The sequence below is a fragment of the Heliangelus exortis genome, chromosome 10, assembly GCF_036169615.1.
Source record: "Heliangelus exortis chromosome 10, bHelExo1.hap1, whole genome shotgun sequence".
In the NCBI taxonomy this organism is placed as follows: domain Eukaryota; kingdom Metazoa; phylum Chordata; class Aves; order Apodiformes; family Trochilidae; genus Heliangelus; species Heliangelus exortis.
Window position 1 is genome coordinate 12,924,116 of NC_092431.1, and position 25,260 is coordinate 12,949,375.

At 38.4% G+C, this 25,260-nt stretch overlaps 1 protein-coding gene across 13 annotated transcripts in view; it reads left to right on the forward strand.

Moving 5' to 3' along the window:
• The window catches only part of MAPK10 (mitogen-activated protein kinase 10), a 106,598-nt gene that overhangs the window by 68,127 nt on the left and 13,211 nt on the right, over window positions 1-25,260 (forward strand). For 10 of the 13 annotated variants that reach the window (XM_071753602.1, XM_071753604.1, XM_071753599.1 and 7 more), the window contains 5 exons: window positions 889-1,027; window positions 2,339-2,504; window positions 5,549-5,620; window positions 19,911-20,093; window positions 22,028-22,152. In XM_071753602.1, the coding sequence (XP_071609703.1) occupies window positions 889-1,027; window positions 2,339-2,504; window positions 5,549-5,620; window positions 19,911-20,093; window positions 22,028-22,152 (685 nt within the window). Of the gene's footprint in view, window positions 1-888; window positions 1,028-2,338; window positions 4,246-5,548; window positions 5,621-14,099; window positions 14,172-19,910; window positions 20,094-22,027; window positions 22,153-25,260 lie in introns of those variants that run through there. The other 3 variants (XM_071753594.1, XM_071753600.1, XR_011727764.1) reach the window with 2 other exon arrangements.

Genomic DNA, 25,260 nt, shown 5'->3' on the forward strand with positions numbered 1-25,260 from the left:
AATATTACATTTTTGGATCAGCTGTGCTTGTGAGATATAAGAAATGAGCTGATGTGTTTAACTTATTAACTTACTGCTAAAGGGGACTGGTTTAATGTCCTGCTGAGTTTGTCATTGAAGCTTCTTTATCAGAAGCACAAGACCAATAATTGTAATGAGAACTGCAGTAAGTCTTATAATCGTAGGAGGATTTTTGGAGATATTTTGGATAAGAATGCATGTTTTAGCCTGTCACACATCTCCAATGCTCTCTTCCAGTGGTGCAGTCAGGTTAGCATGGTGCTTATAGAAGCAGTACAAAGCCAAACAATGCCAAGGTTGTGAATTCGAGTGTGAGCTGAGCCTGCACTCGGAAGTTCACCTTTTATTGGTTGCCCAATCCTGCTTATGTGCAGTTGGGGTGGGCCTTAATTGGGCACAGGTGGGCTTGGCACAAGCTCACGCCTCCCACCTTGTAATTAGCCACACCTGATTGCCTCCTTGCCTCATTTCACTGCACTCTGATTCCTAAATGTACTGTGGTAGCCATTACTAATAATGGTCAAAGGCCAAGCTGTCTCTGTCATTTGGTGCTTGTGGCTCTTCTGATTTCTCCACATTTCAGTGTTGTGCTGCTTGCTGGCCCGTGCAGGGCAGTCTCTGTCATGGGGAAGCACCAAGAAAGAGCCAGCAAACCACCTGCTTTGCTGGGACACTAAAAGAATGGTGTCTCTGCAGCAAGATGGTGCAGTGAGAAACAAACACCACAGTAGTACTGTTGTAAGTGGGCCAAGTCTCCAGCTGTATTACTCTCACATGTCAGAAATGCAGTGAATTTTGAAACAAGAAAAGGCATTGTTGAGATGGTCAAGGCAGATGATAACCCTATGACTTTGCTTTTTCATTCAGTTACTTGGTAATGGAGTTAATGGATGCCAATCTGTGCCAGGTCATTCAGATGGAGCTAGACCATGAGCGAATGTCTTATCTACTGTACCAAATGCTCTGTGGTATTAAGCATCTTCACTCTGCAGGAATTATTCACAGGGTAAGGGGCCTTTGGTTTTAACCTCAAGGTAGTATATGATATCATCTTGAAGACTTTAGAAAAAACTTGAGTTTCTTGTGTACTGTGGATCAAAGCCTTATCTCCCAGTAAAGTGGTTATAAACTTAAAAATTATAGTTCAGCCTCACTGGAGCAGCTTCATGCTTGTGCTAGGAATGGGATTATTTGTGAGCTTAATCAGAAAACACAGGTAAATTGATTATTAAAAATAAATAATAAAAATTAATAAGCACTGGAAGTCATTAAAAAATTATTATGATAACTGAAACATGTAGATAAATGTTATTTCTCCTGAAAATGCATTTATCTACATCTACTGCACATGACATTTGGGTTGATGTTGTGGTGTGGTACAAGTATTGCTTTCTCAGGATCACAGAATCATATAATAGCTTTTGGAAGGGACCTTAAAGATCATCAGGATCCAACCCCCCTGCATGGGCATGGACACCTTCCACTAGGCCAGGTTGCACAAGGCCCCGTCCAACCTGGCCTTAAACACCTCCAGGGAGGGGGCATCAACAACTTCCCTAGGCAGCCTATTCCAGTATCTTACTACCCTCATGGTGAAGAATTTCTTTCTGATATTTATCCTAAATCTACCCTCCTTCAGTTTAAAACCACTACCCCTTGTCCTATCACTACCCTCTCTGGAGAAAAGCCTCTCCCCAGCTTTCCTGTTGCCCCCTTCATGTACTGGAAGATGCTTTAAGGTCTGCCTGGAGCCTTCTTTTCTCCAGGCTGAACAGCCCCAACTCTCTCAGCCTGTGTTTGGAGGAGAGGTAAAATTAGAAGAGGTCAGGGCATATGGACTTGGCATTTGCCCTTGTTTATGTGTTCTAAAACAAATTAAAAGCCTGCTAATCCTGTATTCAATATATCCTTTCATTTTGTGTTTCCACATCAGAGTACTGTGTCCAGTAAGGATGTGGTATCTGGCTGTGAATGCCACAGGTGCCTTTATTAGATTCATTACATTAAACATATATAATCAAAACGGTTCTCTTATCCTAATCCTAGCTTCCTGAAGTGCTAAATGCAATTAATTTAACACCAGTAGGCTCATGGAGCCAGCTAAAGCCTCACAATATGCCAAGTTACAACATCTTTCAGAAGAGTTTGGAACAGAAGCAGTAGCAAGGTTTTGCTGTGCATTTACAAGTATTTCTAACAGTAACTGTGTCAGAAGAATAAAAGAATATTTGAAGGGTGACTCAAAATAGCAGTCCATATAACAGCTCTTCCTGTCTTTATGAAGGACAGTCATATGTCTTTTCAATATCTTTTGCAGGATTTAAAACCAAGTAATATTGTGGTAAAGTCTGACTGCACGCTGAAGATTTTGGATTTTGGATTGGCCAGGACTGCAGGCACCAGCTTCATGATGACTCCATATGTAGTGACACGTTACTACAGAGCACCAGAGGTCATCTTGGGAATGGGCTACAAGGAGAATGGTAGGGCTGCGTTTTCATAGCAAGCACAATGTGACCTGTAAGATCTGCCTCTGCAATTGTAACTGTACAATTGGGACACCAGAAGGAGCAAAAGAAAACATAATGGGAAGTGACACCTTGAATTTAAAAGGCAGGTCATTTAGAGCAGTTTTTCACTGTTGCACACTGCAGCTACGGAACATATTAGGGATGCAATATTGATGAATTTATCAGAATGGGATCTTAGAGTATGGAGAAACTTGTTCTTAGTTATGGCTGAACTTAACAAATACAATCAGTTCTTTCTGATCAGAATGTCTTCAGATTCCAGGGTTGTAAAATAGTGTGGGAACAACTGGAACTGCTGAATGAGTGATGCATTCTAAATTTGAGTCTGGGTCTTTGAATTGTTTGAGGAAAGAAAAAGAGGTACAAACTGAAACAGGAAATATGAGATCTGAATTTCAGGAATGGTTTCTGTCTTTATGATAATTAACTAAAGTTTCAGATTTTGCTGTCGGGTTTCATCTGATCAATATCTACATATCAATTTTACAGTTTGAGCATTTTTTAAATGGCAAGTAGAGTTTTAGAGAAGAAGAAAAAGCTGAAGTGAAAACCCCATACATCTAATTTGTATGTCTATAGATATAAATAGGATTTTGCTCTGAACAGTCTGTGAGGGATCTGGCTACCTCTTGATCCCTGAAAAGACTGAAAAGCAGGTAGGGGGTTCCCACTGTAGAGAAGCAGGTAAGGAAGAATTTGCACTTTGCAGGGGATAAAGAAAAAACTTAATATGTGATTCTCAATTTGTACAAAAATGATAATTCCATCTGAGTGTCAGGTAGACCTGGCAAGAAAGAAGATAGAAGAAAAATCCACTATGATTCAGATTCTGCTGTCAAAAATTACCACTTGTCTGTTTGACAAATGCAAGCAAATGTCAAATCCAGGAATTTATTGCAAAGTCTCCTACTTAATTCACCTTGAAGAGGTTAGCTTACATGTGGGAAAACTTTCACTAACAGCCTACTGCATCCTGCAAAAACTGATTCCATGACTTATGCAAGAATAAAGGCATGTTCACATAACCTCTTCCTAAATTTAGCAAGTCTCTGCAAGTCTGTAATGTTTATGAATTTACACTGCACATTTTCATATGAAAGTCTAAAGAGCAGATAATTACTAAGCACAGAATAAGCATACTGAAAAATTTCTGAAAAATTAATAATCTTCCTTAAATTATTTTGTAACATATTTTTTTAGGAGTTTGATTAGAAATTTGAACTAGGCTCAGTGTGCTTTAGGTAGTTTCTTAGTCAATGTCCAGAGTTCCTTCAATTATGAAATTAATTATTTAGTGTTTAATTCTTTTTCTCTCCAGACGTTTAGTAGATGATTACCATTGTTGTTGTTATTGTCTCTGAGAGGACAGAGAAAGGACTTGACATCATTAACATGATTAAAATTCACATGATTAAAATCTCACTTTTTAAAGACACACTTTTGTGATGAAGAACACAGCTGGGAAGGTACTTATAAACATTTTACACCTCCAAAGGTCCCTGATCAAATGCCCATTGAAGTTAACACGGAGAGTTCCTTTGACTTCCTGGGCAATTAATCTGGCTCAAGATGAATGATCTTGTCTTGTACAAAGTGAAAATAAAGTAAGCTGAGAAAGAAGACAAGGTATCTGAAAATTAAGATCAGCTATGTGAGGAGCCAGCCTGCTTGGAGCCTCTGATCCAGCTCCCAGGCAAGTCAACAGATTTGTTCTTTGTTTTCCTGCTCTGGCCTATGCTGCCACATTACTGAAGCTCCCTTACTTTTTTTTCCTCTTACCGTGTACACTGCCTGTATAAGAACTGCTCACTGCTTTCATTTTCTTTCTGCACTTTGTTGGCTAAAGATGCATAATTATCATCACTTTGCTGCACTTCTGTCCAAATTCCTGAAACTCTCACTTAGGAAGAAAACTCTGCCACTGCCTCTTGCTGTCCCGTGCCCCTGATACCTGTCCCCTCCTTTTCCCCGATGGAACATTTCACCTTTGTTTTGTTCTACCAAGAGACGAGTTGTTTGTTTCTTTGGTGTGTTTTGAATTGCTTATGAAGAATAAAAAGGGGGCAGAAAAAGAGGAGAAACTGGTTGTAAAGGTCACACATTACCCCAAAATGACAATACAGTGCTGAGAAATAATATTGGTTTTAAAATAATTTGAAAGTAGTTTTTTCCCCTTCGCATGGGGTACGTGTCTTTTCTTTCTGTGCATGCTGTGTCACTATCTATCTAACCTTTTTTCTTGTAATATTTAAAAGGTAAAGAAAAACCCCACCTTAGTCCACCAGAGAATGTAACTATGCATATTGCATCTAAAATCTGAAGGCAGGACCAGGAAGATAAAAAATGCTCATAGTCTTGTTGGTACTTGTACTGCAAAACATTGGGTTTAGCATTTATTTTGAGTACCGAGACAGTAAAATGCAGAGTCCACACTTCAGTTCTTTTCAGTCACTATGTAGGTACAGACAGATATATGTAGATAGATACCTATAGATAGGACATAGGTGTAGATCCTGAAGCAGGAGTTCTAAATAGTCTTTAAGGGGTGGTATTTATCCATATGGCCTTTGCTCATGTGAACACTTAGTTCCATGTGGAACCTCTTGTGTATTGCTGCAGAGACTCAGTCCTGCAGGACAAAGCTTAGAAACTGCCTGACTGCAAGTGGAATTCATTCCAGATGACCATTGTCTGGGTTTGTTTTTTTCCTATTAAAAAAAAGAAAAAGCAAAAAGCTGTGGAATTTTCCCTAAAAATGTTGATTTAAAACTTTTCCCATCATTGTTACTAACTACTGTTGAAATGACTGACACGGCTTTTACTTCTTTACTTATTTTAGTTTTTGGTGAGATATGAAAAAACCCCACAACAAAACCACGAAACAAACTGTACTGTTCTGATCAACCTGTTCTGTCCCCCCTCCTTTAGGAGTGAAGTGTTGTGGTTAACTTTGCTTTTTTTCCTCCTTCTTCACTTTCCTGTCTCTGCTGTTCTAGTGGATATATGGTCTGTGGGATGCATTATGGGAGAAATGGTTCGCCACAAAATCCTCTTTCCAGGAAGGGACTGTATCCTTGTGTCATTTGCTGCAGCTTCACCTATTATTTATTCCTCTGCTCCACCCCATCCGTTCTACCATATAGTGACTATACCAGGCCTGCAAAGATAAAAGCAAAAAGTTGAATCAGATGAATTTACTCATCTGAAGGGATGAGTAAATGAAAATAATGCACTACTGATAGGTGCAAAATTGAAAAGGAAAAACAGAGGCATAGAATTATTTTAGTCAACTAAGTTATTTTAAAACCTGTAATCAATTTTAGGTAGTCTTTGTGTCATACTAATAAGCAATATAGAAAACAAGCATTATTATTGCAAATTGGATGGTGTTACTTATTCTTCAAAGGAAAAAAAAGAAAAAAAAAGGATCTTCATTTGACACATCTGCTTCCTGCAAATCTGTAAGACAGATTTATGATTTTTTGTTTTGGAAATAGTGACTTCATAATGTCTGTGATGACATCATAATCTTTTGCTTGCTTGCACATCATGGATTTGAATTAATCTCAATGTTATATGGGCTCAGAGCTGAGTCAATACAACATATTTTCTTTTGAACAAAATAAATAATTTGACTCACCAAGTTTTAGGCAGCCATTTATCTGCTGTGGTTTCCAAATTGGCCTGAAATCAGATTCTCTAGATTTAAAAAAAGATGTTTCCTTTACATGCATGAGGTCTGTGTCATTAATTTAACTGCATTTCCCTCCCACCTTGTTCTTCTCATTTGGGTGATATTATTTTTACCACTTCCAAGGTGGTGAAAGCAATATTAGAAAATGAAAACAAAAGAGGAGTTGTCTACTTTGCCTTTGGTGTATCACAGGCTCAGCTGGACAACCTGGCTGTGATGGCTGGGAAGTGTATATAGTGTATATTTGGCCCATCAGAATAAAATGCAGCAACATGACATGTGAGTAAAAAGTAAGCAATACAAAGGCTCATTGTTTTCAGCAGGCTGGCAGAAAGACACCATAAAAATCTGGCATTAGCAGATCCTGGCAGTTGGTGTGGACTAACCCCAGCTTTTACAAACTTGTAGTGGTAGAAGTAATTTTTTATGCTGGCTCTTAAGTGATTCCTGTAGTTTTTGTCAGAGTTAGGTCTTGCCTGGCCTATTTTCTCTTCTTCTCTGTCAGCTTTCTCTGAAAACAGAGTCCTTCCTTGTAGCCATGTGAAGATGCAGTTAAACTTTACTACAGGTAGATGGGGAAGCTGCAAGTACCTCTTGTTTGCTGAGGAGCAAACAGCAACATTGTACTGGGTTATATTCTTATAGGAGTATGAACTGGAAATCTACTGGATGCAGAACACAACAAAAAAGTAAGAATGGTGTTTTTTATTATTAATGGATACCTTGAGATGTCACTCCATAGGTGTTGAGCCTTTCCTGCAACATATGGAGCAGACTGCACACCCACCTGCTGTTATTTGAATGTGCAGAGCAGCTCCCAGCATTCATGAACCTGTAATTAAATGTGCTGGTGATACTGTAGTGACACCTCAGAAACACCATCATAACTCTTCCTCGAAATACTGTGCTTTTTTTTTTTTTTTTTTTTTTTTTAAGTGTATGACGTAAAACTAAACAATAATAAAACAGATACTTGAGGTTCATCTGTAAATACTGAGGATATTTCCATTTGATTTATCAGGGAAGTCTGATTGAGTTTTTAGTTTATAAGCATCTAGAATAAAATAAAAAGAACTATTTCAGTGTAAAAACATAGCACCATAATTAGTCAGTTGCTCTCCTTTTTCAGCAACAAATTATATTTAAGATTCATGCTCTTTGCCCATTTCCAGAAAAAAAAAAAGAAGTATTATACAAATGCTATATAATTTAAATAACATACCTTTTTAAAAATCATTCAGACATAAGAATTATTTTGTTTCTGTCTGGCTGTCCCAACAGTCTGATGACAGTGTCTTATTCAGAGAGAGCAAAAGAATATTTTTTAAAAACCTTTCAGTGTCAGTTAAAATGACAATTGAATTTTTAAGCAATGTAGAAAACATTGTGGAAACTGTGGGAGGGTCCTATGTTTTAAATTATTTCATATGCCATACCTTGAAATATAGTGTATGTTGTCCAAGTCACAACTGATACCACATCTTAGTGGTGGATTTATGCAGGTGAATTGGAAGCAGTTTTTTTTTTTAAAGAAATTGATTTTTTTTTAAAGAAAAACATGGAATCTGTACTTTCATTTCTAAGTCAATACTCATTTGTTTACCAGTTTGACCTCATGAATGGGAGTCTTCAGTTTTAGAAAGGCTGCATTGCCAGTGTTTTTTCCCCTCTCTCAGTGGCTGTTGATGAGAAGATCTAGTTTGTCTCCTAGAAATAGGGAAGAGCTCAAGTATGATTTATGCAGCTGCAGGTAAATTTCACAAACAACAAATTACAATAAAGCTTTCTTTGGCATACTTATGGCCTTCAATCAGTGAGCTTTCTAGTTGAAAGAAGCAAGTTACTATAGAAAATAAAAGTTTCAGTGCTTTTAGTTATTCAGAAGAAAGTTTACTGTGTACACTTGCTATCAATATAAGAAGCTTACTTTCTTCTAGCCTGGAGTAAGAATATTCCTGAAAGGCACAGTATACATCTAAGAAAAATTTCACAGCTGCTGCAAAATTTTATGAAAAGAAAAATGTAAAAAAGCTAATCTTAACCATAGCACTTAGAAGTGACCATTGTAGTGGGTATTTTCTTACACCTTGTTTTGCTTTTTAAAAAAGAAATAAGCCAAACCCAGCAATTAGCATTATGATTATTTAAAAAAGACTTTTATGAATGGCTGGCCTGGTTTTCCATGTTGGATCAGGTGTTATGCATTAACCTGCTGTTTAAGTGTCTGTTAGCTGTGATGGCATTTGATGTCTGTTTGGATTGTGTTCAGATGGATGATTCCTCTTTGGATAAATTTGGTTTTGGACTCAGGATTTTTCTGAGAATATAGCAAGAGTTTGAATTGTGATTTTATGGGGGGAAGTTTGCTCTTGTGAGACAAGGTCTGTCTCAGAGAGTAGTAGCTCTGTAGTAGCTCAGTGTAGCTGTGAAGACAATTTGGCTGTTGCCAGTCTTCTTTTTTAATCCAGATATGTATATTCTCACATTTTATTGTGGAATTTGCCCTCAGTGTAAGAGCCCCATGCTGTCTGTGATCTGTGTTGTGTTTGGAGTGGATCCCAGCTGCTACAATGAAGATGAGCCACTGCTTGTTTTTCAACACTTAAATATTTTCAACATGTGTCTGAACATGCAGTTTCCAAAATGGTCAAGTGTTGAGGTGTACATATGGGCTACATCTACTGATGCCTCATGAACATGAAGGCTAGTTGCCTTTTCAGTAATCAACTAATCAACTTTTCCTTGATGGCACTTGTACTAATTGGAGCTGAGATTCAAAGGTACAGTTGAGCAGAGAATTGAGAACTTTTAGACAAAACAGATAGTACAGAAGTGTATTTTGTCAAGAGTGCATAAGTATTTGGTCAGGATCAAAATAGAGGACTGGAGCACACTAAGAATTCCATATCATTTATGAAGTATGAAAATGCATAAGTACACTTAAATGATAAATTGTATATCGCTTATCAAGTATGAAAAACATAGGAGTACTTAAATGATATGCTAATCTGCTTATATTTTAGCAGGAGACACTACCTGTGGGATTCCTGCTGGAAGAGGTAAAACAACTGTACTTGAATATTCTTTGAGACCTGAGAAGAGAGTCTTCCAAGTCAAAATTTAAATTAAGCTAAAAACAGGGTCTGAAGCTGGCAATGGAAGGATCTGCAAAACATGTTTTAAATGTTACTGTCTCTTAGATGCAGTGGTAGTGTGTTTCACCTTGGCAAGGTTCTTCATAGGTCTCTTACTGCCATGATGTTCTTATATATTTATATGCAAAATAAACAAGCAGACAGGGAAGAGCATGAGTCATTCCCCGTGCCTTCACTCATTCTTGAGCTTGCATCTCAGGATTCCCATGATCTTTTCTTAATATACATGATGTGCCTGTTAATATCATGTGGTATCCTGTCCAGTCCCTCTGCAAGCTCTGCTGTTCTGAAGGGGACAATGGAGCAGAAGTTCCCAAGGAAAACAGTAGGTTTTCAGCACTTGTTTGGCACTGTAGCTTAAGAGCACAGATTTGGATGTGATTTGTGTTTTTTCCATATGGGCCAGGCTCTGCAGCTCTGTCTACTGCATATCAGTTTTGTCAATGCCAAATGAAGGTGATCATCAGCTAACCTGAATCCCAGAGAGAGACAGCTTAGCTGTGTCATAAGGAGGCATGATGCCTATCAGTTTGGAACTTGCAAAAACTTTTTTTTAAAAAAGTGAGGAATTCATACATCGATTTGAATCATCACACTTGTAAATTTGTGACAACTTCCTTTCAGTGCCATCTAGATTCTGTCAGGAGAGCAGCTGTTGCAGCTCCAGTTGCAGGCAGCAAATGAGAAATGAATGCAATATCCAGACATTTTGGAACCCTTTTGCTGTTATTGAGAAAGGGTTTTTAATAGCATGTGCAAAGTGATGCTTAAATTAGGAAAGACTTTCTCAAGACATCTTAATGGATTGAGTTGATATGGTGCTGGACACTTGTTAAAACATGTTGAAATCCATGCATATAATAAATGCAAGTATGAAGGGAAGGGCTTTAGTCTCTCAGCAAGGTCCTGAGATTGTAATATCACCAAACTGGGAGTTTGCCACAACAGAACTGAGGAAGGAAGGGGTCTGGTAGATTTGGGAGGCTTTTTTTTTCAAGTGTTTGAGACATTCTTTGGCATTGGCACTCTGAAGCCTTTGTAGCTGTGCTATCTGGAGCTTGTGGAAAAAAAAGCATCTTCACCCATGTGCTGCCAAGAATTATCAAGTATTTTTATAAATGTCCTTTTTTTTTTTTTAATTGCATAGAAATAAAAGATAAACCTGGCAAAACAGTGCCAATACAGACTACTATATTTTTCCTAAAAGTTCAAACAAGAGCAGTGCAGATCTGCAGGAGGTCTCAACAACAGAGATGGAGGTAAAGGGAGGTCCTACCCAGCAAGATATGTTTCAGCTTGAGGCAGGTTTGGAGAGAGAAGATCACTGTCTTGTGTCAGGCACACCTTGACATTTTAGTTGGGAGACAGTCTTGTGTGCTAAATATTTTGGATTACACATTAACAGGAGCTATTACAAATGGGAATGCTTTGCATTCTCACACTCTGGGCAGAGAGGTGAACTAGGTCATGAGACTGGGAAAGATAGCAAAACTCATTCAGCTGAGCCTGCCTCTCTGGTCTCCACAAAGGTGGCATGTATTTAATGAATTTTAATTTTAATGTAATGATTTTCATTGAATGCAAACAGGAAATTCACTTCGGGTTTCAGAAAGTGTTTAGTAAGGGCAGTTGCAGATTTTCCAGCAGTTGCCATGACAGAGGAATGAGGAAGGCAGTTACGTTGTCTTCAGTACCTGTGACATCCATGCTTTCTCCAGTCATCCAGCCTGGCAGGAACAGCCTGCAGCAGAAACAGGAATTGCATCCACAGCCAAGTTACAAAGCAGGTGTCCATGGAAGGTTAGCTTTCCATATAGAAGCATCTTTGTGTAGTTACATAATTCCTGACCCTTCTGCAGCTTTGGTGATGGCAATTTAACACCTGGAAGAATGATCAAACATTTATTTGGGTCAGGAAGTATGTTGGACAAAAGCATGAAGAGGAATAGATGCCATTAATGTTCTTCCATATTGACTCTTCCTTCTCACCATGACTTCTGGTCACTTTCCCTGTGCACTAGCAGCCAGCACTGACTGCTTCTCCAGGACACAGGAAGGTCTTGGGGATGAGGGGCATGCATGTGTGGCAACATAGCAACTTCTGTGCAGCCTCCACAAATTCTATTCCACTTCTGTGGAGATTTTGGAGGTTCCTGTGAAGGACAGATTCATTCCCCAAATGTTTTGCAAGATAGCCCTGACTCAGTCACTGTATTTCTTAACTATTTGGCATGGAATCAGAACCAGTAGGTGGCCCAGAGGTTAAGATTTGCTATATGAGTGAAATATTTCCTTTGTTGAGGAAAACACTTGCACATGGTTTGTGATGGACATTTATTCAAGGTGGCTATGCCAGAATAACATTTGGCATCCTTGGAAAACTTACTTGTATTTTGAAGTTTATGCACACACTCAGGAGTGTACTTCATAATGCTCTGGCAATAATCTGCTTTGTAGAGATTTTGAACAAAGTAAAAAACCCCTACATTTGAGTAATCCAGGACATGTGTATTCTAATGAGGGGGCTTCCCATTAAGGGCTACCCAAATCTCAGCAATTTCAGTACAGAGAGTCATGAAAAGTTGTAGGCTGAATTCCTTAACACTGAGTTTCATGTGATCCTAAAACATCAAGGCAAATAGTTGATAAACTGAGGTTTTACCTAGAGTCACGCAGAGGTCTCTGTAGCTATCAGTAAGCCTGCCTGCATTTGATTAAAGCTCAGACATATTTCATGTATTGAAGCATTGCCATTCTTTGTGAATATCTTGCATTTAAGAAAAAATCTTGAACCAAATGTAAATTATCAGTACATTGGAGCTGAGTGCAAATGTTTGGAGACTGTAGTTTGTTTTCCAGTGCCTGAATAACTGAAATAACTCAGACTACGTCTGGACTGATGTTGAACTAAGTGAAACTGAGGGCTGAGACTTAGATCTCTGTTACTGCAGTCCCTTATGGAGCTTTGCACAAGTTTCAGTACCTTAACTGGGGTTCTGACAGCTGCTGCTGCATATGCTAAAACCCCTAACCTCCAACAAACTATGTTTCTTAAACTCACAGTGAAACTGTGTATTTTCATTTGACTTATTTCTAATTGGCTCAGGAGAGAAAAAAGGCAGCAGGCAAGAAGGAACAGATCTTTTTCTCTTCAGCCATCAGTTATATTCAGATGTTCATCTTTGCTTTTTCTGATTTGGAAATTTTCAAAGACCTTAGGAGTAGATGAGATCAATCCTCTCTGCTTTTGCAGAATTTATAGCTTGGTCAGTCACCAGTTCAATTCTCTGTGTGTGCTCTTGAGCACAGCGTGGAGCAGTAATGTCAGAAGGCAGCTTCTGAAAATAAAAAAGGAATTAATAACAGATGAACAAACAACTGCTTGCTTTATCTTTTCCTGATATTTTGCATGCTGTTTAGCTTGTGATGAAAGCAGCAATATTTTCATCTCTAGGTTTTCCTTTTACTTCCAAACACATAGCCTTTTATTTATTTGTTTGGTTTTTTATTGATTTGTAGTGATGCCGCTTTTCATATGCTAAATAAAGCAGTGTGAACATTACACCCAGGCATGTAAAGATATCCACAGATAGGACATTTGTCTTCAAAGCCAAGTCCACTTTAATCTGTTGCTCAGTATGAAATTATATGAGTAAATTTAGCCAAGCAGCATGATGCTTTTCATTTTTTCCGGCAGTTTCTGACCCTTGAGACCATTCTGTCCCTTTTCTTGCTTCCATGCCCTATGCTTATCATAGAGCAAGGACAGCAGAGGTAATGTGGTTTCATGACATTGGTATGGGGGAAAACAGCACAGTAATCCCACTTAAGGAGTCTTACTCTCATCTTGTGTTCCAGTGTAAATTGTGGTTAGTTTTGTTTCACTCAGCTGAATTGCTCTTCTCTGTACAAAGTAAATAGTCCCCTGACTTGCTCTGAATTTCAATACAGAAGGAACAGCTTAGTGTTGCTATGTCTCAGCTGTCCTGTTTAGAGATCACCATTTCCTACCATGGCAAATGGGAATCTTAATAGATTCTCAAGACCCCTATTATGGACTGCTGGCTTCAGTAAGATTCAATGGAAGTGAGCCAAGAGGCACTAAAGCAAGCATTATTAGAGTCAAATGATCTCAACAAACTCCCTTCATGCCCCTGAATAAGAGGTGGGTACATCTTCACAAGGACCCAAGTTCTTTTTGTGGTTTCTGGTAGCTCAGCTTGTGACAATGTGTATGGATCTCTGGTAACTGAAAGGGTAAAGGGGAAGCAGTTTGCATATCCTCCTTGAATACAGAGACCAGCATTCATTTACAATACAAAGTGGTATAAATCTAGGTAATGAATGCAAATGAAAACTTTAAAAAGGCAAAATTAATTGGTGAATTTTAATCCCAAAGTTCCATTATGACACGAGGGCCAGCTGTCGGACTTCCTTGGTTTTCTGTATTTAATAGCATTGTCTTTCATCCATGATGGGGTAAAGAAAATTGTTGGAGTTGATTTTTCACAGACTTGCTATGTTGTCATGAAACTTGTATGCTCAAGCAGAAAAGCCTCTGCAGGGAGTGAAAGGCAGATCTGTGGCTGTGGTGTGGGCTGCAGGCTCTGGGCTATGGCATGATTGGATAAGTCTTCTCATTTATTTGTCATACTGTTCCTGTTTTCTTGTTTACCTTCATTTCATTTTTGTTTTCAGTTGACATGTGGTCAGTAGGGTGCATCATGGGAGAAATGATTAAAGGTGCTGTGTTGTTTCCTGGCACTGATCGTATCCTTCCTAGAAGCCATTTTGGCCTCAGTAGGTACCACCCTGACCCTTTCTCCTCCAGCACCTTCCCACTGGACTAGTGCTGACATCCACTTGTGCTGCATCTAAAGAACTGGGTCAAGTCCCACTGCAAAAGTCTTGAAAGTCAAAATGTCAATAAACCATTGCTGCCTCTCAGTAAAAGTCTTAGGTGAAAACTGCAGCAAGTGTAAGAAAGATAGGAAACAACCTCCTACATGGTTCATCAGAATCACTTTCTACAGCCAGGGACCATTTGCTCTTAGTTTTGTTGTCACACACATCTCTTCATGGATTGTCAGAGGGAGTTGTTTCATGTCAGGTTCAGATTGTAGAATGGTAAGCACAAGTCACTGTTTATCCCAGAATGTTGTGCATGAGATTCTGCATTTCAGGAAGAAGGTATGATTAGTTTAGATATAACTTTTAGAAATGCTTCATTATTGTTTGCTCTGCAAGTGGTTGTGAAGTAGGAAGGTAGTAAATGGCTTCAGTTTGGGGATGACTTCTGCTTCCCAAGACTGCAAGTATGACTTTGTAGCCATTTTGTGACTCAAAGGGCTGGAAATTTCCTTGGGAACTGTTGTAAGGGACTTCGGTCTGTCATTCTTTATTTAAGTACATGTAACTATTATGTGAAAGTGGAATGTATTTTTTACATCAACAAGAACTGTTTTACAGATAAATGCATTAAATCAGTGGACAAGAAGACTAGGTATATAAATATTTTCCTTAGAGACTCTTTTGCATTTAGTGCTGAGCAGACATAATTCTTACTTTGATTGATATTTATTAAAGTTTTGATATATACTCTGTTATTTATCAGATAGTGAAAGTGGTTTCTTGCGCTCCCAGCGCAACTGAGCTCCCAGCATGCTTGGTCTAACTCTGGTGCTTTATGGTTCACAGGATTGCACAAATGAGGAATGGAGATGACCTTTGGACATTTTCCTTGTAAACTCTGTACTTACTCTCCAGAGGATTTTCCAGACATTCTTCACTTTTATGTAATTTCCTCTGGATGTGTGTGCATGTTGATCTTAGGTATGTGTGTGTGTGCATATACATTCATACTCACTAATTCAGCTTAAGACTTCACTTTTAGGCTCATTCACACTTTAAAGGGTTTAACGTGAATAAAATAATACCTGAAAATAAAAGAAGCAGCTTTGTCATATTAAGATTCTGATTTATGTTTTGTCCAAAAGGTTGGATGATCATACGCATACTGAAATGAGTGCTAAAACTCCTGTGAGTTTGCATGTGATCTAGAGCTCTTCTTATCTGCATCCGTGAAAGCAAACCTTTCCCTTCTACATGTGCATGTAACTCTTGAGCATCCATTTGTTCTCCATGAAGATTTGGCCCAAGCTGTGCTTGTGAGTGAATGTGGAGTGAGAAATTGAAGTGTGAGGGTTAGCATAGTTCAGTCAGAACTGGTTTTATGTTAATAGACTTACATAATTTAAAGAAATCCCCAAGTACAAAAATAACTGAACTGTCCTATATAGCTATTCAAAATGTTGTTTCTTTGACACAGCTATATACTTGTTAAAAAGAAATCACACAAAGCCTCTATAATTAAACCATTGTGTGCTATTTATTATTGCAGTAATCCTACAGGAGTTGGCATTGCCACCTGCTGATTTGTTTGGGGTTGTTCTGTAATTGAGTTCATGGTCTTCTTTTTTATTTATAATGCAGTGCTAAATTTGCATGGCATTTTATGTACCACTCTACTTTTCTTACACTATTCCATGAGTGTCTACTCTCTGAGCACAGAATTATGCCATTGCTTTCTTTCAGGGCACTGAGCACCTCTTCACAAAAAGCCACATATTCTCCAAAACCATCCTCTCCCACTTCTCTCCTGCTGCTGAGCAGCCACAGGCAGGGCTTTAGTACTTGTTCCTGTGCCTGTACTTATTATCTGTGCAGCTGAAATCAGTCAGAAATTTGCAAGGGCAGACCCATCCTACTGAGACTGGTGACCTAGTGGGATCTTCTTCCTTAAATCTGCATAGAAATTGCTTGGTGTTTCAGTACAAAAGATTATTTCTTCAGATGTGTGATGGAGTTGGGCAGCTGTAAAATTTCATCATCAGGGTCTATAAACTTAAGTAGCTTGAGGGCTGCATACTTAAGGATGTGCTTAAGTATAGAAGGAGCAGGAGTAATTAAAAATCTGTTTCTTTAAGAAAAAAAAAAAAAAGGCCGCCTCTGACAAAATAGGTAAAGGCTGGCAGTGTACCAGAATTGGTTTTCAGTAGTTTTTTCTTCACAGGCAGTGCTTCGTTTCACAAGCATATTGTGATTTGAAAAGTGTTTAATACCAATTTGTGTCCATCTGGAGTACTGTTTCCAGTCCTGGGCTCCCCAGTTTATGAAGGAGAAGGAACTACTGGAGAGAGTCCAGCCCAGAGCCACCAAGATGATCAGGGGAGTGGAGCACCTACCATACGAGGAAAAGCTGAGGAAGCTGGGTCTGTTCATCCAGGAGAAGTGTTATTGTCATGCCTACAGATATCTCACAAATAGTTACAGATATCTAAAGGGTGGGTGTCAGGAGGATGGGACCAGACTCTTCAGTGGGGTCCAGTGACAGGACAAGGGGTGGTGGTTACAAAGGGGAACCCAGGAGGTTCAACCAAAATGTAAGGAGGAACATCTTTACTGTAAGGTAAGGGAGCACTGGAGCAGGCTGCCCAGAGAGGTGGTGGAGTCTCCATCTCTGGAGACATTCAAAACCTGCCTGGATGTGCAGACTACTCTAGGTGAACCTGCTCTGGCAGGGGAGTTGGACTAGGTGATTCCAGAGGTCCACCTAATGTTCCTTGACTCAGTGATTCTGTTATCCGGTTTTTCAAGGTTTTTTTCACTCAAATGCAGATTAATCTTTTTTGGCCTGAGAAATCTCTGTCACAGCTATGATAACTGGTAGTACAACTCTTTTCAGTTGGTGTGCAGATAAGGTCTGTATTTGATTTACATTAGCACTGGTCTATAGTAATGTTTTTTTTTTCTTGCAGAATTGCTTAAGTCAATTCTGTCAACTAGATTAAGCTGCTTCTCTTTGCTTCAAGAAGTAGCCTTCAGAATTCTTTCAAAACTCTTTTTTTAAATCTTGCACCATGAGGGGTACAACTTCGTATCATCAGTTACATGACAGATCCATTACAACCAGTGACTCTATGAAATACAACAATGAAATGGAGCCGGACTGGTATTGCACAAGGATATTATTACATTCTTGCATGTTTTAATTTATTGGGCCTCAGAACATAATCCGTGGTGGTAAGACTTGGGTTGGTGGAGAAACAATACTAGAGAGAAAAATGTGTGTGTCCCTCTGACTGAAAACTGGTCAGTCTCCACCTGCTCTTGCTGGCCATACTTTTGCTATTGCTATTATCAGAACTAAATGAATGTATTTCACCCAAGGGTTTTGGCAGTATTTCAATAATATAACTCAGAATTAATATAGTCAAGAAGCACAACTGTCAATTCAGATTAATCATTTACTCAGCACCAGTCCCTGAAGTTGCTGACATGTAAAGCCTGACATTTTTGTCTCTTGGTGCAAGCCAGGGTTCCAAAAGCTCTGGTGCTGTCCTCCTGCAAATCAAGGGTAGCCAAGGAGTGGAACATGGTTGCACTGCCAGCACCCTTGGATTTGGCTGTCATCTTTGCACTCATGAAGCTTATTCCATCTCTTAAAATCTTCTCCTCATGGTTGGTAGCCTGCTTACCTTTTATCTCTTAGAGAGATTCTTTCAGCCAGCTTAGAAGAAATGTGTGCAGTGGGCACTGCCCTGTTGTCTGAGGGTTCTCCTTCTCCCCACGCCATCACCATTGACACTGATTCCCACTGTGTAGGCCCTATTCTGGGATCTTTTTTTACTTTTTTCCCTTATCACACACATCCAGAGCATCTTACTATATCTTCCCTCTCAAAGTGTCCAAGTCCCACAGCATTCTGTAATTACCTCCATTAAATGCCTTAGAGATGCTTAATCTGATCTGTGTAAGTGTAAGCTTCTGATATCTGCTGCTCTTGCCACAACTAACAGCAACTTCATTTCTGTATCCTCTGTTCTTTTCTAGAAAGCATTTGCACACTCTGTGTTTTCAATTTACTCCACAAGACCTTCTTCTGAAACAGTTCAGTCAGCAAACAATGAAGTGTGTTAACGTGAATACAAGTTTAGAATGTCAAAACACTTAATTTTAATAAGATGTTTAATGAAATATTAATATGATAACAATGAATTATCATATTATTAGTATGATAATAATAAAAAATATTCTAATTATATTATAATAATGAAATCTTCAAACTACTTTTTGAGCAGCTATAGTAATGGATAACTTAATTGTTGTTGTAATTCTTTAGTTTCCCATTGAGAAAAGTATGTTTTTCATGGACAATATGAAAATATATACATATGACCTATGGTGTGTGTATGTGTGGGCTTGATTCACATGAATTTTTATTTCATTTAAAAATGGAAGTTATTCAGAAAAATCTCCACTGCTATTTCTAGCAGCCATTTCCAGTTGAAGTGAAAACCATTCAAAATACTGCTTCAGTATTCTTAAAGCATATGTTTAAATTGCTTTATTTCTTTAAACACTTTTGATCAGTAAAGCTGGAATTTTATAATTATTTATTTGAGTTTTGTTCAAATAAAATAGCTCATGGGAACCTAAGTTAAGTCTGTCTTGAATTTTCGAAGTATGTGAAAAACTAAGTTTCCGTTTTCCTAAACTAAAACAGTTTTTTTAAATTTTGAAAATTATTTTTCTTGTACTCTTCATGCTGTTGACCTGACTTCTCTCCTAGACTGTGAGGAACTGTCTTTGGTATTTGGGAAATTCCTCCACAATTAAGACACTCATGATAATAATAATGTAGAAGAACAATTAAAAACCCAAACAGCTCTATGCTGATATGTGCTCTGAATGTTTGTTTTTTAAAAGCTTTTTTTTTTCAGTATGTTCCTAAAAAAGCTCCCCTCATCATATTTTTTAGCATTAATGTACCTGTGACTGCATGTAGTCTTTCTTTTTTTTCCTAGTGTTATCATCAGATCTGTAGCACTGTGAGTTAGGCACTGGGATGTAGACATGGTACTGATTTTATAGAAGTTTGCTTCATAATTTAATAATTTCCGGTAAGGCTTGTTCTGAGCATGGCTGTAAAAGCTACATAAGACCTATCAGATGTTTGATTGCTACCTGAAGAAAACTAAAAAAAAAAACCACACACACACACAAAAAAAAAAAAAAAAAACAAAAAAAAAAAAACAAAAATTACCAGTACAAATTGCCTGTAATGTAATACAGTTTCTTCAGGTGAAGGTGCTGTTCTTCCCTGCTGCACCCATCTAGCTGAGGTGTCAGAGAGGCAATTACCTGCATGTAAAAAAGAGGGAGTGCAAGTCACTGGATTGCAAGTTAAAAATAAAAATAATAAGTGTTGACCCAAGGAGAGGAAGCTGTGTTTTCCCATGGTGGAATTTAAGATTGCACAATGCCCTCAAATAAGTATAGCTGTGAGAGGGAATTTTGCCCTTTGCACGCTGTAGGACCTGGAGGAATAAGGATGAGAAAAGATGGTGACTGCAAAGATGTTATGAAGGGAGTTAAATGCCTCTGAGGATTCCCAGAGAACAGTATACTGGGGCTTGTGTTTTGTTTTCCTTAACTACTGATGTCCAGATATTGATCAGTGGAATAAAGTTATTGAGCAGCTGGGAACACCCTGTCCAGAATTCATGAAGAAACTGCAGCCGACAGTACGGAACTATGTTGAGAACAGACCCAAGTATGCTGGCCTCACTTTCCCCAAACTTTTTCCAGACTCTCTCTTCCCAGCTGACTCGGAACACAACAAACTCAAAGGTATGTCTGGCAAAAGGACATGGTTTGCATATCAACAGCTACAATGCAACAAAGTTTTTTTCCAATTTTTCTTCTCTCTAGTTCACTCCTTTTTACTGCATTTAGTTACCAAGATGAATGACTGCATGAGTGTTGTTCAGTTGTGGGGCTTGTTTTGAAAACGGTTTTTGGAGACCCTGGGGCAGCCAAGGGAACATATATTATCACTGATCTGTTGAGCAGATCCTTGTAGCTTTCTGTGTGTTGTTTCTGTACCATGAGGAAATGAGATGTTCCTTGACTCTCATCTTAAACTTGTAACACAAAGGACCACTAGAATTTCCAATGGAAGATCTCAGTGGTTGCACTGTTTTGGTTTTGGTAAAAAATACCAGTTCAGGCAGACACCTGCTTCATATATTGAAATCTTGCTTTATTTAACCAGGGCATTGGCCTTCAGTGATGAGTAAAGAAAGGATTTCACATCATGGCTCTGGAACCTCTCCAACTTTGTACTGTGTAGCTGCACCACTTGAGTACTTGAGGCCACTTACTATGGTGGCATGTAATGGTTTCAAGTTGTTTTCAGTTTGCCTGCAAAGGGCAAAATTTTCTCAGATTTGGAACTAATGAATAGAATTGACTGTCAAACACTGCTGCTATATTTTGGATACAGGAAGCACATGAATTTGATCATACTACAGAGAGCCAATTTTTAAGAGATATTTAAAGAACAAGAGACATTACATTAAAAAAATTCTGTTTGTGCATCATTGTATCATCTCATTCCCTACCTAAGTATTTCACCATAATGTAATGTGAATTGTTTAATTAGATATTCGCCCATGCCTGATGAAATACCTAATAATATTTTTGCACTTACATCTCTTTACATTTTTTTCCTTTGATTTTCTTTTTCACGGGAAATAATTTTGAGAATGGAAGAACTTAGAACACTACATTGACAATAATACTAGAAATGTATTTTCCCAACCTGATCTAGTGTGTGGTGTCCCTGCCCATGGCAGGGGGGTTGGAACTACATGATCTAAAAGGTCCCTTTCAGCCCCGAAAATTCTATGATTTTATGTTGTTACCACTTTTTTTCACATGGTTTTAGATGGTATTACATTTATTACAAAATCTAATCAGTACAAATGATTTGGATAATAGGAAGATGAGTTTGTGGTCTGATAGAAACATTGGGCTATATTATTATCTATCTTGCTATAAAAAACTCAAGGTAAATGTAAGGCTGTGCATTTTTGTAGTGGAGGATGATGTGCCCATTAATTTACACTTTGTGATGTCAGACAAGACTTCTTGTGTGGTTGTTCTGAGGCACATCCATACCATTGTGTGTTGACCCCAGGCTACAGATTTGATAGTAATGCTTCTAATGGGATCCCCTATAATAAGCCTGCTACCTGTGCCTTATTGAAATATTTACTGCCTCCCGCCAGACTTGGTGAAAATCTTCAAAATGTACAGAAGATTTTGGATGTTTTTTAAGGCACAGTAAGAGTACCTCTAAGTTTCAGGCTTTGATTTAGTAGTGCCATGATTTGACTTCACTATGTGAGCTTTTGTTTTCTGATGCTGGCAATAATACAGATATTATATATATATATATAGTATAGATATATATAATATACATATATATAATATCAAGCACATTTTTCTTTGGATATTATTCAGCCCTCTCCCTGCATACAACATGTAACATCTCACTGAAGCTCGTTAGGGTACTTGTGGTATGCAGCCCTGATGTTGGTGCCTTCTTAGTAAATCCTGCCTGCAATGCTTACTGAAGAGCTCTTGCTGTAACAAGCCAAGAAGTGATTTCCAAAAGAGATTGTATCAGTGTTACTTTGCTAACCCAATTGACCCTCCTCTGGAGCCACTGTGTGGGGTTTTTTTACTAATTCTGTGTATATCTGATTTCCTTGTTCTAGCCAGCCAAGCCAGGGACCTTTTATCAAAGATGCTAGTCATTGATCCTGCCAAGAGAATATCAGTAGATGAAGCATTACAGCATCCATACATTAATGTCTGGTATGACCCAGCAGAAGTGGAGGCGGTAAGTGAGGTTTTACTCCTAACTTCAGGTGCTAAATGCAGATTTGACTCGATTCCTGCTGCTTTACAGCAGTTTGATAACAAGTATGTTATAAAGGAACAATGTTACTGCGACTGTTGTGGACTTTGGATTTATGTGAAAAGAAATCTGTCGGGACAGGATATACCTCTGGTAGGTTGACTGGTGAAACATGGGAGAAGCAAAAATTACTTCAAGTGTATGAAGCCATTTTCTGTTTTCTCCTAGACAACATGAAGAAAGGATTCTGAACCCAGTAGCTCACCTGTCTGTTTTTTTCCTAGCTATATAAGTCATTCTGGCAATCCATAAGCACATCAGAGACATAGTACAATATGCATAAGTATAAATTCAGAGATGTTCCCTGTAATACTAATCATGTATGAAAACAGAGCTCAGTGTTTTAACTCATTTAAAATCTAACTTAACCATAGGAAACTAAGTCCCTGAACCCTGCAAAATGAGATCACTCTGTTTAGTGATATAGTCCAATTCAGAATGTGTTCTTGAAATTCAAAAGTAAACTGAGTGCACAAAACCCCATTGAATTTCATGTACATTTTAGTTTCACATCCCCCTTGAAAATCTCATTCCATTGTTAAATGCTTCTGTTATATTTCCATGATTTTCTTAACTATGTTTTGTGGAACTACTCTAATGTCAGAACTTGGATTTGGGTCTCTATTTACATCTGCCTTCCCTGTGAATTTGACTGTGGAGAGCCCCTTCTGATGCAAACTAGGAAAGGAATATGGTGCAGTGGATATTTCAATGTAAAGATTTGCCCAATTTCCAAATGTACACTCTTAGTTGTATTTCAGATTGAAGTCAAAGTTGAATTTTTATCATAATGAGGTTGCCCTTTTAGAAGGAAAAACTTGTCACACATGCCTAGAATTACAGCTGATATTGAACCCTGTATTACTGTCCTCTTGTGCAGACTGATATCAGGGGTGCTTCTTTGGCTTGAAAGACAGTGTTTCTGTCCTCTGAAGTTATTATTTTTACATGTAAGAGTATCCAGGAGCTCCTTGTTCATCCATGCAGGTCTCCTGACACGCCTGCCCTCCTCTTTCTTGGGATGTATTGTTCCTGGGCTTGAAGGAAGTGATCCTTGAATATTGACCATCCATCTTGGGCTCCTCTCCCATCCAGGATTTTATATCATGGTACCCTACCAAACAGCTACACAAAGAGGTTGAAATCTGCTCTCCTGAAGCTTTGTTGCCATCAGGATCCTGAATTCCATCATTCTGTGGTCACTGCAGCCAAGGCTGCCCTTAACTTCACTTTTAACTTCACAGTCACCAGCCCACATCTCCTCTGCAACCCTCTGATGAGTTCCCTCCCCGTGGCACTGTTGTCTGGGCTTGATTCCAGATCAAGAAACCTCAGTAAAAGCCCCTTTTTTTCACTAATTTCCTTCCCCAAAGGGGATGTGGCCTGGACCGGAGATGTTCCCTTCTGCAGTGACCATTGGTGATCAGTCATAGTTAAAAAATAGGGTGCAATTGCATGGAGTGATATTTGAATGACATGTAAAAACTAAAAGAAATGTTGTTCCTGACTCATTAATGTTATTTTCTTGTCCAAAAAACCCCCACAACCCAGGGACATGGGAATGAAGAACAGATTGTGATCTGATGCAGGCTGAGAAAGTTGGGGTCATTCCGCTGGAGAAGAGAAGGCTGTGAGATGACCCCATAGCAACCTTCCAAGATCTGAAGGAGCTACAAGAAAGCTGGGGAGTACTCTTGTCCTGGGTGTGTAGTGAGAGGACAAGAGGAAATTGTTTAAAACTTGAAGAGGGGAGATTTAGGTTGGACACTAGGAAGAAACTGTTTCCTGTGAGGGTGGTGATTGTGAGACTTCTGCCAGCTGCTTGTGAAGTGCTTCACCTGCCTCTAAAGTCCTCAGGAACTCTGAAACAGTTGTCATTTCCATGTAGAAACAGGCCTTGCCCAGTTCTTAAGCTTACCTGTGAAGGGAGTGGGGAAGCTAGATACTGAATTTAGAGGAAATTGCTATGTCTAACAGATTAACTTAGTTAGCCAGTGTCTTCTGATCCCTATCTCCTTGCCACGTTATCTTTGATAAAAAGTCACAATGCTAGGTTCTTCAGAGTGTCTATCTTTGCTCAGAAATTAATTTGAATAGTGTTACTGACAATTAAGATCATTTCTGTATTCAACCAATTTTAACTAAAGTACGTGCTTTTTAAAAATATAAAAACATACAGAAAATATGGAATTCACAAGATTTTAGAAACTGTTGAAATCCATTACCAGTATTCACACCTTATTTATATGTAGAGAAATCAGAGTTCAAAGGGGAAAAGTATTACTTGCTAATATTATACAAGAAATCTACTGCAAGATCAGAATAGAAACCTACAGACCTTACTTCTCTGGTTTTTATTTCAATGAAAGGCTCCTTCTTCATGTATGTTATATGCAGAAACTGTCTCAAATCCACTTTTATACTAATATGATGTTTATTAATCTTGTGTTATGATATTAATTTTGCCTCCATAACAGCATTTTGGATATTATTGTGAATAAATGAGACACATGATAGCTTTCCTCTCTCTAGATGCTCTTATTTTTTTTGTTGTTTTGGGGCTTTTTCTTAGGAAAGAAGGCATTTCCAACATCTCTTGCCTCCATATGCATACTGTTTTGTTCATTGTAGATAATATCTTCCTGATAACATATTAGCTTCTGTTTTCTTGTCTGGAAATGCTGTGCTTAGATGATTTGTGAATAAATCCAAAATCTGCTATAAAATTTTTTATATCTCCCCCAATGTTTATGTGAGGTTGCCAATATGCATGTTACTGGTTTTACCCCAAAAATGTTTAAATTGGTTGTGAACTGACTGCATTCCTAGCCACATGCTTTAGAATAACTTTAGCATTGCCACCTGGGTGGCTCTGAAATTTCAGAATAGGCGTTGGTTGTTTTCTAGGACTACATTTGCTTGAGTTGCCTGGTCTCCAGTCTAATTCCTTCCATAATGCTGGCTTTAGAAATCCTTTTGAATGGGAGAGATATACCTGCTTATCAGTATTAAAGTCACATTCTTGTGCAA